Here is a 14,513-nt window from a genome sequence, read left to right on the forward strand (position 1 = left end):
AAGACAGAACTATGCATGACATGCTAAAAATCCTCAAGCCAATTTAGTTCGTATTGTGTTACTCCTTTCCCTTTATGACTGTATATTGCTACATATGTAAGGGTCAGATGTAACAAATTTGCCACCCAAAATGGCAGAGCAACTATAAATGTATGTATGTGTATTTCATTTATCTTTAAATAAACTTAGGGTTGGGGCAGTTGACAAAAATTTAAGCAAAAGAAGAAAAATACCAACTAAGAGAATAGTATGGAAAAGAAATGAACAAGAAGTTTTGAAACGAATATTGTAAATGTTGAGGGGAAAAAATAGATGTTTTCATTGCATAATTGCTTCTTTGTTTTCTCTTCACATTTTCTCAACAATTCTCCTGCCTTCTCATTTTTTATTAGCTTCCCTCTTCTTCAACGTGGGGCCAACAGTCTAATACAACAGCATGTCAGTCCCAGGCCACACTGTCATTGGCTGAAATCCAAAAACTGGAAGAAGAACGAGAACGGCAACTTCGAGAAGAGGTAAATTGTAAGAGTGGTTTGGCTAACCAGTGTTCTAGAACATCTAGTGTGCATTATAAGTTACTGTTTTCTGAAGGTGATAGTGACTGTCAGAATTGCTGTGTGTCTGAATTGGATGCACTCTTTTTAAACTCTTTAGCATATAATTTGGTCACCTTGGCAAATAAGAATTTAAGAAGAGTAACATGAGATTGGGTAACATAGATGTTCAGTTTCCTTGAACATTTTGCTGTAGCTCTTGAGAATAACTCATAAATAAAAGTACATGCCTTGTTCACAGTTGTGAGTGGGAGATAGTCCTTTTATAAATTTGATATTTAGAATGTCTAAAGGGTGTCAAACTAACTAGCCTTAGAAAAACTTATAATATGACAAAAGCAAAGTATCTGTGCTTTTAGTTCTATAACTTGAAGTTTATCATATGAGAGGAAGGATACCAAAGGTTGGAAAAGGGGGACGGGTGGGTAGAACACAGTGACAGAGAGGAGGAAATGATTCACAAGGCCTGCCAATAAGGTGCCTCATTCATTGATTCATTCAACACATGTTTACCAAATACCTATTCATTTGTAGTCTAGGGATGTAGCAGAACATAAAACAGATGAAATTCTCTGCTGTCATGAGCCTGCCCTCTAGTTGAGGAGAGATAGACAATAGAAGTTAAATAAAACATATGGCATGTTAGGGGGTGCCACAAAGAAGAATACTGAAGGAAAGGGGGAGCATGGGAGTTATGAGTGGTGTTGGGGGTGGCATGATGGCTTGCCCCCTCTTGACTTTGGGAAGACCTCTGGAAGATGACACAGTGTATAGCCAAATCTTGAAGAACATACTTTATGTGGATATGATTAGAGGCTAATCAGTTTGTTGGAGAATGCAATTTGTCATTTTTGTATCTGGGGTGTGTGTGAACTAAGAAGCCATGGATATACCAAAAGAAGTGGAGTTGTCTTATGTACTTACTATGTAGTGTGCTTGATGTCATACAGTAGGTTAAAATGTTTCTTCACCTTGAAAATTGCCTTTTTTCCCCACTTTGATTTAAAAGAAAGAAAGGGGAGTGGGGATTGAACTTTACCTTGGAATCATCTTTCTCTAAAATGGATGCAGAGCAGAGTATCTCTCTTTAAAGCTAGAAAGTGTAATAATAATTTTGGTCTCTGTTGGATGGAAAATAAATTGCAGTGGTAATAGGTGACTAGGAATCATAGGTCTCCCTCCCTGCCTACAAGGGTCCTTCCATGGCTAAGCAGGCATTCTACCACCGAGTTCCATCCCAGACACAGGCTATTCATCTTTTTTTGCCTCCCAGAAGTTAATAATTACTTCATCTGTATTTTCATTTGATTAATTTTCTTTGAACCTTTAATTCTTCCTAATCCTGCAAAAGGCAAAAAAAATACCACTCGGTACATACTTATGGAGAAACCAAAGATAATACTTCATTTTCCCCTGCCTTTCATTTTCTGAGACCTTCTGACTTATTCCAGTCTGGGCACACTTGGTGCTGTGTTCTTTTTTTCTAGAATTCCTGTCAATTGTATGATTATCCCAAGCTGATTTTGATTTTCTCCTATTTTTCGTTTACATATCTTTCTTGATGGGGGCATTTCCTTAACTTTATATTTCAGTTCTTCTGTTTAGTTTTTAATGTATACTATCTTATTTTAAATTGGCCTAGTCCTTATTTTGTTAAGTATTTTTATACCTTTTTATTCTTGCTTTATTGAATGTACCATCTTAAGTGTCTACAGGATAGTACTGGCTGATAGCTTTTTAAAAAGCCAGCTCCTGTTTTCCCTTCTCTGGTTCGTTTCCACTGAGTTCTGTGTATTTGTTTATTTTGGTGTTTGTCTTTTGTCTTAGAAACACGTTTAATGTTTGATTATCCTGAGTTATTTGTTTAGATTTACAAATTAGGCACTAAAAAGCTGATTGGAGGTTCTGGTATGTGTGCCATCTTGGTGTACTTCCTGCAGTGGTTTCTCTCTGAGCTGTTCTGTTGGGGGAGTACCTATTGGTACTTGTGGTATATTCACTTGTACTGGTCAGTTTATCCACAGAATAATCTGCCAATCTGGTTTGGCCTTTCCAAACAGAAAACTTTGTTTTTGGTTAAGGGCAAAATAGCTGCTCAGCTGCATAGGGTGAAGGAAGCAGGCTGGGGTCTTACTGCTTTGGTTTGCAGTCTCCTCTGCGATGCCAAGCACTGTCATTAACTACTTGCTTTACAGCATTAAAAATCTATTTTGTTCTCTTTGTCCTTACTGGCTTACGATTTTTACAAAGTATAGATTTGCTATCATTTTGATGAGAATGTGGGAAGTAAACATGTATTTCATTTTTATTTTTAACCAAAAGACCTACTTAATTTGTAAGAAATAATTGTACGTTTGATCTTTTTGTTTTCCTTTCAGTATCACTAGAAAATTTATATCTTTATTTTCAGCAAAAGAATTAACCCTGTCATTGATTTTTCTTTCTTTCTTTTTTTTTGGCAATTTCGTAGGGTTTTGAACTCAGGGCTTCCAAAATTGCTAGGCATGCTCCACCATTTGAACCATGCTCCCAGTCCTTTTTTCTTTTTAGTTAAATAAGAGTCCCACATTTCTGCCTGGACCCTCTTATTTACACCTCTCCTGGCTGGGATGACAGGCACAGGCCACTGTTCTCAGCCTCAAGTTGATTTTCTTTAGCTACTGTGTATTAACATTCCATTTAGTATATAGGAGTCCTGAGCCAGCTTCTGTTTTTATTCAACAGCAAAGGCGCCAACAGAGAGAATTGATGAAAGCTCTCCAGCAGCAGCAACAGCAGCAGCAACAGAAACTCTCAGGTTGGGGGAATGTCAGCAAACCTGCAGGTACCACAAAGTCTCTTCTGGAAATCCAGCAGGAAGAGGCCAGGCAGATGCAGAAGCAGCAGCAACAGCAGCAGCAGCAGCAACAGCAGCACCAGCAACCAAACAGAGCCCGGAATAACACGGTGGGTTCATTTCCTATGTTGTCTTTATATGGACTGCTGTCACATTATCTTTTTTATTGTGGACTATCGTTTTTATCTTCGTAATATTCATAACCATGATTATTTTTGTCTTTTTCTTTAACAGCATTCCAACTTGCACACCAGCATTGGGAATTCTGTTTGGGGCTCTATAAATACTGGTCCTCCTAACCAGTGGGCATCTGACCTAGTCAGTAGTATCTGGAGTAATGCTGATACTAAAAACTCCAACATGGGATTCTGGGATGATGCAGTGAAAGAGGTGGGACCTAGGAATTCAACAAATAAAAATAAAAACACCACCAGTCTCAGGTAGGGCTCAAAATGATCACACCTGTGTACCTTGCTTGGGTGGGAAGTGATAGTGGTGAAAGTTTTACTTAAAGCTGTCATATCTGTCCAAGCACACAAGTCATGATTCAGTGATAGCTTTCTTCTCCATAGAAACATGTTTGTATTATTTATTGGGTCTTTTTCTTCTGCTGAGCACTTAATCTGTTGCCTATCACAGGATAATAACCATTTGTAAATGTGAGGAAGAGTAAAATAGTATAAAATTGTAATGTTTTTGTTTGTTGAAAGTTTTTCCATGGTATTCTCTAGATACCTTAACATTTTTTCTAAATTTATATTTTTAGTTTATATATACTATGAGTATTACAAATACCTCTCATGACTTTAAACCTATATATTATTTTTGTGGCAAATTAGTTACATATCATCTTCATCTTTCTTTCCTCAGAAGACAGTGTTGTTAATTGAGCATTGATTTTAGTGTTATGAACTCAACTCCCAGCACTACCACTTATTAGCTGTGTGACCTTAGGCAAAAGGGAACCTCTTTTGGGCCTTAGTTCCCTCTCAGTAAAATGAAGATAATAATAACAATGTCATAGGTAATTGTAAAAGTGAGTATGTGTGAAGTAGTTAGTAAAGTACCTGGCACATAGTAACTACTTAATAAATGGTAGTGTTGTTAGATTATTTTTGTTTGAGGGCCCAAGGACAATAAATATCTGTTGGTTTATTGAGCATCTTTGCCAGGCATTGACTGTGTGCTAGGCCTTTGCATACAGCGTCTTTATTCCTATCACAACCCAAAGAAGTGTTAGCCCCATTTTACAGATAAGAAACTGAGGGTTAGTAAAATTAAACAACTTACCTAAAGGACAATAGGAAGAATTACATCTTTTTCTCTGAGTAGAAGTCCTATATTCACAAGCTAGAATATATTAGCTGAGGCTAGATTTTTGAGGGGTTATCCAATCCAAATACTTGGAAGTTTTTGTTTTTTTTTTTACTTTTGTGGAACTAAGAACTGGATTACTGGAAAGCCATCTAGTGTTGTCAAGGCATAATTTATGGTGTTGTAGTATAATCATATACAACAGTTTCTGGGAATATAATATCGCCCTATTGTTTTGCTTTAGTAAATCTGTAGGTGTGTCTAACCGGCAGAATAAGAAAGTAGAAGAAGAAGAAAAGTTGCTGAAGCTCTTTCAGGGAGTAAATAAAGCCCAAGATGGATTTACCCAGTGGTGTGAACAGATGCTTCATGCCCTTAATACGGCAAATAACTTGGATGGTAAGAATTGGGGAGGGAATCCCAGCATGTGGAATGACAGAGCAGGACTCACAAAGAAGTTGGCAGATTGGAACAGTGGGCCAAAACTCACATGATGAAATGTAAGGAGGTCAAGTCACTTCACTTGCTGTAAGAACTTGACTCTTTAATAATATTGCTTGTAAGAAAAACCCTGCTGTACAAAGCTCAAGTAGGTTATGGGTGGTTGCCAGAGTGTATGTGCTGTCACAGGCTGCCTTAATGATGTACAAGACAAAGGAGGTCATAGGTCTATGTTGCTTATTTTATGGGGGACATTGTCAACTGTATTAGATTCAAGAGAAGATAACTGTCATGGTGGAGACCAAGGTCAGCCTGAGCAAGAAAGGACTGGGTGATATAACATCATTCCCTTCCTACCTTTGGGTAGGTGGTGGAAATTATGATAGAGCAAGTACACTTCTTTATGTGGGATAAAAATACGTGCAAAATGGGAAGGTTTCAGCACAATTTGAAGAAAAACTTGTTTGTAGTAAACTCTTTACAGAGAACCCTGCCTTGGAAGGAAGGGTTGCCCAGAACTGTTAGACCAAATTGAATTAGTCCATCTCTGATATCTGGCTAAAGCCAAGAATCTGTAAAAAGAGAGGATCAAAGGAATTGAGAGGTCTCTTTGCAGCATTATAACAATTTTCTAGTGGTCTGAAAGTCTACAGAGAAAACAGTTCTAAATAATAGTGATGCTACCATCTATTAAGCACCTACCATGTGCTAGGCACTATCTAGGTAGCTAACATAAGTTGTTCAATTTTGCAGTAAGTTTTAAAGATAGGTAGGTGATACCCCATTTTATAAATTAGGAAACAGAGGCTCAGAATGGTTAAGTAACTTATCATGGTCACACAGCCAGCAGATTTCAGAATCAGGTTTAAAACCTGTGTCTGTCTAAGTCTGGTATTGGTGCTTTTTCTGCAGTACCACACTACTTGCATTTTCCATTTGATTTATCTCCAAACACATAATGTCTCATTGGATTAAAAATTTTGGGAGGATATCTTTAGTGTCTGTTGTGGTACCTGGCACACATCACAGCACCTAATATGTATTTATTTAATTTAAGGAAAGAAGGAATGAATCCCCATGTTGATTTAGTACTAGACAAGTAACTGTTACAATTAATATAACATTAGTGAAATTAAACGTGCATGATATGTCTTTGACGCTCTGGTATTTAAGATAATTTGGGGGCATTGTGAAGATAGTATGTTTCCATTTCTGTGAAGTAGATTGAAAAATATTTAGCACCATATCTGCATAGCTTCGAAATTTCTGTTAACATATGTATTAGGTGCAACTGATTTTTTTGTATGTTGTATTTAATTCTTTCATTGTTACTTTCTTATGTCTTCTTCCCTCCCATGTTGCAGTTCCCACATTTGTTTCTTTTTTAAAAGAAGTAGAATCTCCTTATGAGGTCCATGATTATATCAGGGCCTATTTAGGAGACACTTCTGAGGCTAAGGAGTTTGCCAAGCAGTTCCTTGAGCGCCGTGCCAAACAGAAAGCCAGCCAGCAGCGTCAGCAGCAGCAGCAGCAGCAGGTATACTGTGACATGGTGAATGCAGCACCTCTTTGAGTGTTACTGCCTGTGAATGTTGAGTAACCGGAGAAATTAAAATGAAAGATTCTGTTTTTATACATCCAGGGACCAAAACTTTTAAAAACGTGCAGACTTCGTATTTTCAAATTACATGTGTCTATGGATTTCCCAAAAGCAGATGCAGCCGTTTACTTTGTACGAGGCATGCCAATACCATTTTTCTTGATTCACACATGTATTTTAGTCAGACTGCAAATTCCAACGTGTCATAGACTCATAAATAACAATTTTTGCAGATACCTTAAAGCAACTGAGGCCAATAGGAAAAGGGGACCAGGAACTAGAGAAAAGGTTAGATTAAAAAGAATTAACCTAGAAGGTAACACCCACGCACAGGAAATCAATGTGAGTCAATGCCCTGTATAGCTATCCTTATCTCAACCAGCAAAAACCCTTGCTCCTTCCTATTATTGCTTATACTCTCTCTACAACAAAATTAGAAATAAGGGCAAAATAGTTTCTGCTGGGTATTGAGGGGGGGAGCGGGAGGGGGTGGAGTGGGTGGTAAGGGAGGGGGTGGGGGCAGGGGGGAGAAATAAACCAAGCCTTGTATGCACATATGAATAATAAAAGAAAAATGAAAAAAAAAAAAAAAAAAAAAAAAAAAACAATTTTTGACTCAGGAGCCCCTGTACGTGGTACTGACAGCAGTGCCACAATATCTGGCTGGCCAGATACTTCCCATGTCATAAAAGCTATAGTCAGTTTTCATTGTTTATGGTAGTTTTGTTTTGTAAAGTCCCGTGAACACTGACTTGGAAAGTACTGAAACACTGCTGCTAAGGAATACAAAGGATTAAGTTCCTGTGAGCCTCTGGTTACATTTTCATCATCTAATCAATACATGATATTTTTTTATATGTTTCTGTTTAAAAGACACCTTGTTTAATATATGTGATTCTGTAACATATGGTGCCATAGCACTGTAAGTCATACCTAAATGAAGCTTATCCCACACACATTTTCTCCATGAGATGTATCACAGTCTTCTTGTATGTAGGAACACTACATAGCCCTTAAGCATTATACTTGGGCCATTTTAAACTAAGAAATGGCATACAAAAGCATAAAAATGTGAGAAGCATTGCACCGGATATGAGAACTGAATGTTCACCGGGCAGGAATGAAAACATGAAGACAGAAAGTTCACTTGCTCTTTCTCAGCTGAGGATGTGAACCTTGCGTGTCTCGAGTATTTTGCTGCTATGGGTCACGTGCATGCCCAGAGACTCCGAGAATTGATTTTGGAGTTAAAAATAAATTTTGCACGTCAGTGAATTCACAGATGCAAAGTCCATGAAAATGAACTCTTCACAACCGATTTTTTGAGAGACAAGTTGTCAAGGCTCACAGAGAGGCATAAAAATCTTCCTATCTTGACTCCCATGTTTCTTGTATAAAAAGTGTTTATCGTAGGTCACTTTCTGGAGTTGTGGAAGGTAGGGTGAAGTACAGGGTTTAAGACCCAGTTGTGTAGACAGGCTGACAGGTAAGTTAAGAGGAAGAGATGGGTATGAGTGTCAGTACTGGAGCAGCTCCAGGAGCAAGCATCATAGAACAGTGTGGGAGGCTCTGTGCATCTGTGGAATGGCCTCCTCTGTAGGCTGAAGCAGGGAGGGGAAACCAAACCAGCCATATGTGCACATGTGCCGCAGCCATGCCCTTCCACAGTGTTTTCTCCACTCCTCCCCCACTGCTGCCACCCAGCCTTTGAACTGGCTCTTTGAAATTGACCCAGTTTAGTATGAATTACTCTAATAAAAACAACGATAAGTACCAAGGGTTGGTGGACTATTTCATAGTCTTAACCACTTGGTAGGAAGTGTGGGGGTAATATATGGGGGCCAGATTTTTTCTGGGATTGCAGATAAGAATAGCATACATGACTTGAGCCTTTGGTGATAATGCTGCTGGGTGATCCTCAGCCTGTCATCTGTCTTTGGGCCCAGAGAACAGAGACCTCCTTTGTGTAGGTGAAGGGGTGTGTATTGCCATAGTGCAGAAACCTGTTCATGATTATTTGCTGTGTATTTCACTTCCTAGTGGATGGCACAGGCAGTGTATGTGCTGGAGAACTTGTGATGGCCATGTTGGCACAGCAAAGTGGAGACCTAGAGTTCCAGGAAAGGCTTTGTCATAGCACCCAGCTGAAGTAGAGTGTTAGAATGTAAATGAGGGGCAGGTGGCTCATTGGTATGCTCTAAGTTTCAGTATTGCTAGAACTGTTTAAAATAGGCTTTGAGCCAGGCATTGGGTGGCTCACGCCTGTAATCCTAGCTACTCAGGAGGTAGAAATCAGGAGGATCAAGGTTCACAGCCAGCCCAGGCAAATAGTTCAGGAGACCCTAGCTCGAAAATACTCAACACACAAAAAAAAGGCTGGTGGGGTATCTCAAGTGGTAGAATGCCTGCTTAGCAAGCCTGAGGTCCTGAGTTCAAACCCAGTACATTCACACTTGGTAAGGCAAGTCAGCCATTCTCTTAATGACAGGCCACATCCATGTGCACTGTGTAATATCTCAGTTGTGCTATCTTGTGCAGGACTCCGTGTGGGGGATGAACCACAGTACACTCCATTCAGTATTTCAGACCAATCAAAGCAACAATCAACAATCCAATTTTGAAGCTGTGCAAAGTGGCAAAAAGAAGAAAAAACAGAAGATGGTCCGAGCAGATCCCAGTTTATTAGGTGAGCAGAGGCCTGGCATCTCAGGTGGTTGTGGGGGAGTGAAGGTGACGGCAGTGATCAGATGGGAGTCTCCATGATACGTCTTATAAAGATTCATTTTTTTGTTTAAATAAGTAGCTTCACTGGAGTAAGGAAAGTGATAACATTGTATGGTACTTTAAACTTCTGAGCATTGTTTCAAAATATTTCATACAAATTTCCCTAGAGGACTTTTCAGTTTAGTTGGGAAATAATGATAGTGGAAAACAGTAAAAATAGTTTAGAATCATAAACGCTGCTTTGTTTGGAAGCAAGCCATAATTCTGATAAGGTGTGTAAAGAACCAATATATGTTGATGTCTACTACCTGTATCATATAATGATCTGACTCACAGTATTGTGAGGTGATGTCCTAGTTCTTCTAGTGAGTAGGCTACGGCCTGAAGGGACCTTTAGAAGAATATTTCCCAGTGCCACAGCTCTCAGTGGTGGAGCTAAGATTTCAGAGCAGGCCAGTTTCCATTCTTCTGTGTTAGGCACAGCTATTCTTGTCTAGCATTGTGGACCAGTGTCTTCATGCAAAGCAGCTTCTTAGAAAAGGTGACTTGGAGCTTTAAAAGACTGACAGGAAGGATGGGGAATGGCATTTCATGAATAATAAACATAAGCAGCCTGTGTGTCTTAAATTGGCCTAACAGCCCCACAAACAATGCTGAAACAAATTATATTTTGTGAATGTAAAGTAGGCTGTAATAAAACCAAACTGTCTCTAATAGAGTGAGTGGGCAGAGATGGTAGTTTGGAATGTTGGCTTACAGGAGGCTGGCTAGTAAGGAGGCTGCAGCGTAGACTGATAAAGATACTGGTGACAGTGGAGATGGAAGGAGTTAGATGGGTTTCAGAAATTTAGGAGATAGAATCAACTCAACTGGTCAGAGAGTGAAAAGGTTTTGGCTGGAAGAGCAAGGTGGATGGTGTCACCATTTGCTGAAGTGATGGGCACTGGAAATGGAGCAGGTGTAGGTAAATGTGTGAGAGGGGCTTAAGTGCTGGGAGTTGAGTCTGAAATGCCTGTGAGACATCAAGGGGGAATTTATGGAAGAGCTTGGTAGTTGACAGAAGTGAAAGGCGGGGCATAACCCTACTCTGCCCCGGAAGACCCTCACTCTCCTTCAGAGGATTCCTGCTGCCTTGAGGAAAACAAAAACCTTGACTTTGAGGACTCCTTCTGAGTTTGGGAACATACAGATCTGGTGAAATTGGTTTTTTCTACTTGTCTCAAAAGTTACTTTTGAGGATAGATTTAAAAGTCCAGAATTTTATTCAACTTCAACAGAAATAGGTGAGTAGGTTTCTAACTGTGGGTAGCCTTTGTAGTTTGGCTTTGGGACTTAAGAGAGAAAGGCTGTCAGGAAAAAGGGTCCTTTGCAAGTGCCATCAGGCTGTTTGGATTATTCCATTGCGTTTGGGTCTTCTACTCCAGATTTAGGAAAGGAAGGGACTTAAAAATCCCCCTTTGAGGAAGTAGAATGATGTGAGGTCATCCTGGAATAGAGCTGAAGGAATCCATAAATCTTGAAGAGGAAGAAAACCATCAAACCTGTCAGGAAGAGTAAAATTGTTCAAAAAGTATAGAGGAAACTCACTTGAGCAAGCTTTTTATGTGAACCATTTTAGGAAAATTACTAGGTCTGCTTCTTGGAAATTCTTCTGATAACTTCTGTCCTGTCATTTATCACTTTTTTAACTTATATATTCCATGTAAGCTTACAGATTGGGAAACAATAGCTACCCATCAGTCACAAATTTCCTATGTACAAAATGGGAAAATAGGTTCTGATTTGGTCTAAAAGTATCCATGGAAAGATTGAAGGAGCTTCGCTTCTAAAACATGCCAGCAGAGGGAGCCCCGACCTCATTTCACTTCCCATGCAGTACCTTCCCATTGCACTCTATGGTCAGTCACATTCTGGTTTTCAGTGCTCCTAGGTGGCCAGCATGAACTAGCAACTTGCACTTGAATATGATAAATATCCACACCCAGTGCCATTTCCCTCAGTCACACTTTGCTTATAAGGACAGCCTCAACAGCTTTAAAGAAATTGTGTGAGTGAAACATCAGCAGCCATAGCGGGTGCATCCCCTTTTGTGTTGCCTGGGCTTACATGGTATTCCACAGCTTTCCTTCTGTCAAGTGTGGAGGCTGAGTGTACACATGATTAGGTTTTTAGTGGTAGTTGAACGTTTAAGACCCTGCCTGCTAAAACCTAGCCTAGTTATTAATATGTTAGTATTTAGTAATCAATTTTTTGAGACCACATATTTCTTCCTGACTTTTCATGATTAAAATTAGTTTTTTTAAGTTACATTTCTACTTCTGTTTCCTTATTGTTTTCTATCATATTTCATCTGTTTTTTTGAGGTATATGTGAAATGAAAAAAAAATCCTGCTTATTTCGTAGACTGCTTGGTCTTTAGGTTCTTATACTTACCTAATTAAACCATTACTTCAAAGATAAGCCTTTATTATTTTTAAGGAGGAAAAAGGTCTTGTGGGTGATAGGCACAGTTGATGGGTGGAACTTAGGATGGGGTTTGGATTTCTTTCCCTGGGTTAGGCCTTGTACAGCTTGTACTAGACATGTTTATTTTTCCAAATCATGGTATTTTTAAGTCAGTTAATTAACCTGTTTTATTCTGTAAGGCATTTTTGTTTGTTATTGGAACATTTCAAATGTGTATTTGTTTGAAAAGTTGAATATTGAGGGTACAATAAAGAGGGCACGGATAAACCCACCCAATACCAACAACCACTTTTGGAATGGAGGGCATCGCCTGTTTGCTTTTGGTTTTCAAAAAAGCAGCTGAAACAGTTTGGGAATTCATCCAGGCTCAAGGAACTGGAAAGCTTTCTGGGAGTCAGTCACTCTAAAGAGGCCCTGTTCATTATAATTTTTGTCAACCTCTGATTGTGGATTTTACTGAAAGAGTACATACATGCGACCACTGGCATCAGATCTTCCAGTGTCAGTAGTGCTGTGAGTGCTGCTTGTGGCCTTCGGTGGCTGTGCTAGTACTGCTTTTTCCAAGCCAGATGCCATTTTGCTTAATTCAGTATTGATAACTGAAATCCTTTCTTTTACAGATCTACTTGCTTATCTTTCTCTTTTGTCTCCCATTAGTACCCATATAGTGTGCTCAAAACCAAGAGATTTGCATTCTAATTAAGCCCACTGCTTAGAACTTGAGCCATTTGATTGTCTGGTCACTCATTGCCTATTTTTTTCCTGCAGGGTTTTCAGTCAATGCGTCATCAGAGCGACTCAACATGGGTGAGATTGAGACTCTGGATGATTACTGAGCCTCCTGCCACTGCGCCAGCTTTCCCTCTCCTGCCTGCCGACCACGGATTCTCCTCCACCTTGGACATAACACACATCATTTGCTCTCTGTCATTCTGCAACAAATCACAGAACCAATCATCTCAGGCTTTTTCTTCTGGCCCTTTGTGTCCAAGATTCTTTAAACCGTTTTCATTGGTGAGCATCTCAGACTGTACATAAGTGGACCAGACCCTGTGTCCAGCGGGTGGCAGTTGGGATTGCTCCCTAACAAGGCTGATGTTGGCAGCACATAGTCACTGTGCCGTGATTTCATCTACTGTGTCCCAGAAAGCTGCCAATAGCAGCTTACTTTGGCTTGTCACTTTTTTCTCTTCTGTTTTGTTATTTCTATTTTTCCTATAAGGGCAAGAGGTCTAACTGGTGCAATCATGAAGAGAGTTAATGGTTAACACATTGGCCAGGAGCAAAATACCCCATGGACTGTGACTCTGGTGTCAACAGAGTCAGAGCTCTCCCTATCTGAAGGTTGTATTGCCACTGCTAACTTCGGGATTGCATCAAAAAGACCCTGAGTGGGGTGGAGTTTAGGGTGAATTGGTTTGATGTTGCACACCCCTCGCCTCTTCTTTCTGAACACCCTTTCGGAGAAAGGATTCATGTTTTTCTTCATTAGATAGTGACCTCCAAGCAAGCTGACTTCTCCCCTGGCGTACTCCAACCTTATTGGACAAAGGAAACCCTATAGCCTGGGAGAGGGACTTATTCTTAATTTTTCTTTCTTACAAAAACTGATTTTTTTTTTCCCCATAAATGTTTTTACTTCAGAGGACTAGGACCAGTTTGTTTTGGGCCCTTCTGTGAAAATTTGTCTCGTTTAAGAGGCAGCTAGGATCTTTACCATATGTATGAATTTGTATAATTTCATTTTGGATAGGGATAAACTTTTGCTTCCGATAAAAGCCCGGAATTTCACCTGGTTCCTCAGAGCATTGCGTGTGTGTCTTGCTGTGGCCCTGAAAAGGAAGGTTTTGTTTAAAGATTCTGGGATGGCAAGTTGCCTGCCTTTTCTGAAAAGAGAATGTACAAAACCTGACCATCTTAAGACCTTCATCCGTGGAAACCACTATGCAGGACGATGCAGTGGGATGGAGGGGACGGGCAAAGAACAGGAGCAAGAAGTCCGCTCTGGCGTCTGGTTGTGGCCTCCTCCTACCCTTTCACGTCTAGTAGAAATGTATTTGCGCTCTATTTATAAACAAATATTCTTCCTGCCTCCACCAGACTCCCACAGAACATCACCCGGAATGGCCAGTCACACCTCGGCGGGAGCCGTGGGCCGGCTCTCTGTCTGTGCAAGAGGCTTTGTGGCAGGTGGCTCTTGGGTGAAGCACCTTTCCTTTCCATCGTGAGTCCTGGAGAAAGCTGGAGTGGCTCTGAGAGCAGTTTGGTTTTTGGAGGATTATATTTGGTTTCTATTTTATTATTTTGGATCACCATTCTCCCTATCCTCTTGCCTCCCTCCCTCCTAAACGTGTACAGTAACTATACAGAGACTGCTACAAACTTGTATATAGTTTTTGGATCAAATAGCATGAGGAGATGGGGAACCATTAAAATTTGGGGCTCCTATTCTCATTTGCTTTGTAAATTCAAAGGGGGGGGGGTGGGAAAGAGGGATAGTTAAAATGTTTACAAAACTTTAAGCTCCCTCGGAACTTTTGCCAGTGTGGAGGAAAATAAAAAAAGAACTTAAGTAAAA

General features: G+C 39.9%; 1 protein-coding gene across 6 annotated transcripts in view; it reads left to right on the forward strand.

Annotated features, from left to right (window-relative positions):
* The window catches only part of Gigyf2 (GRB10 interacting GYF protein 2), a 128,499-nt gene extending 113,986 nt beyond the window's left edge, over window positions 1-14,513 (forward strand). For all 6 annotated transcript variants that reach the window (XM_074072008.1, XM_074072010.1, XM_074072011.1 and 3 more), the window contains 7 exons: window positions 393-515; window positions 3,279-3,500; window positions 3,625-3,830; window positions 4,949-5,103; window positions 6,510-6,682; window positions 9,284-9,431; window positions 12,704-14,513. In XM_074072008.1, the coding sequence (XP_073928109.1) occupies window positions 393-515; window positions 3,279-3,500; window positions 3,625-3,830; window positions 4,949-5,103; window positions 6,510-6,682; window positions 9,284-9,431; window positions 12,704-12,771 (1,095 nt within the window). In that variant the 3' untranslated portion in view covers window positions 12,772-14,513. The remainder of the gene's footprint in view (window positions 1-392; window positions 516-3,278; window positions 3,501-3,624; window positions 3,831-4,948; window positions 5,104-6,509; window positions 6,683-9,283; window positions 9,432-12,703) is intronic.

This window comes from Castor canadensis, chromosome 4, assembly GCF_047511655.1.
Source record: "Castor canadensis chromosome 4, mCasCan1.hap1v2, whole genome shotgun sequence".
In the NCBI taxonomy this organism is placed as follows: domain Eukaryota; kingdom Metazoa; phylum Chordata; class Mammalia; order Rodentia; family Castoridae; genus Castor; species Castor canadensis.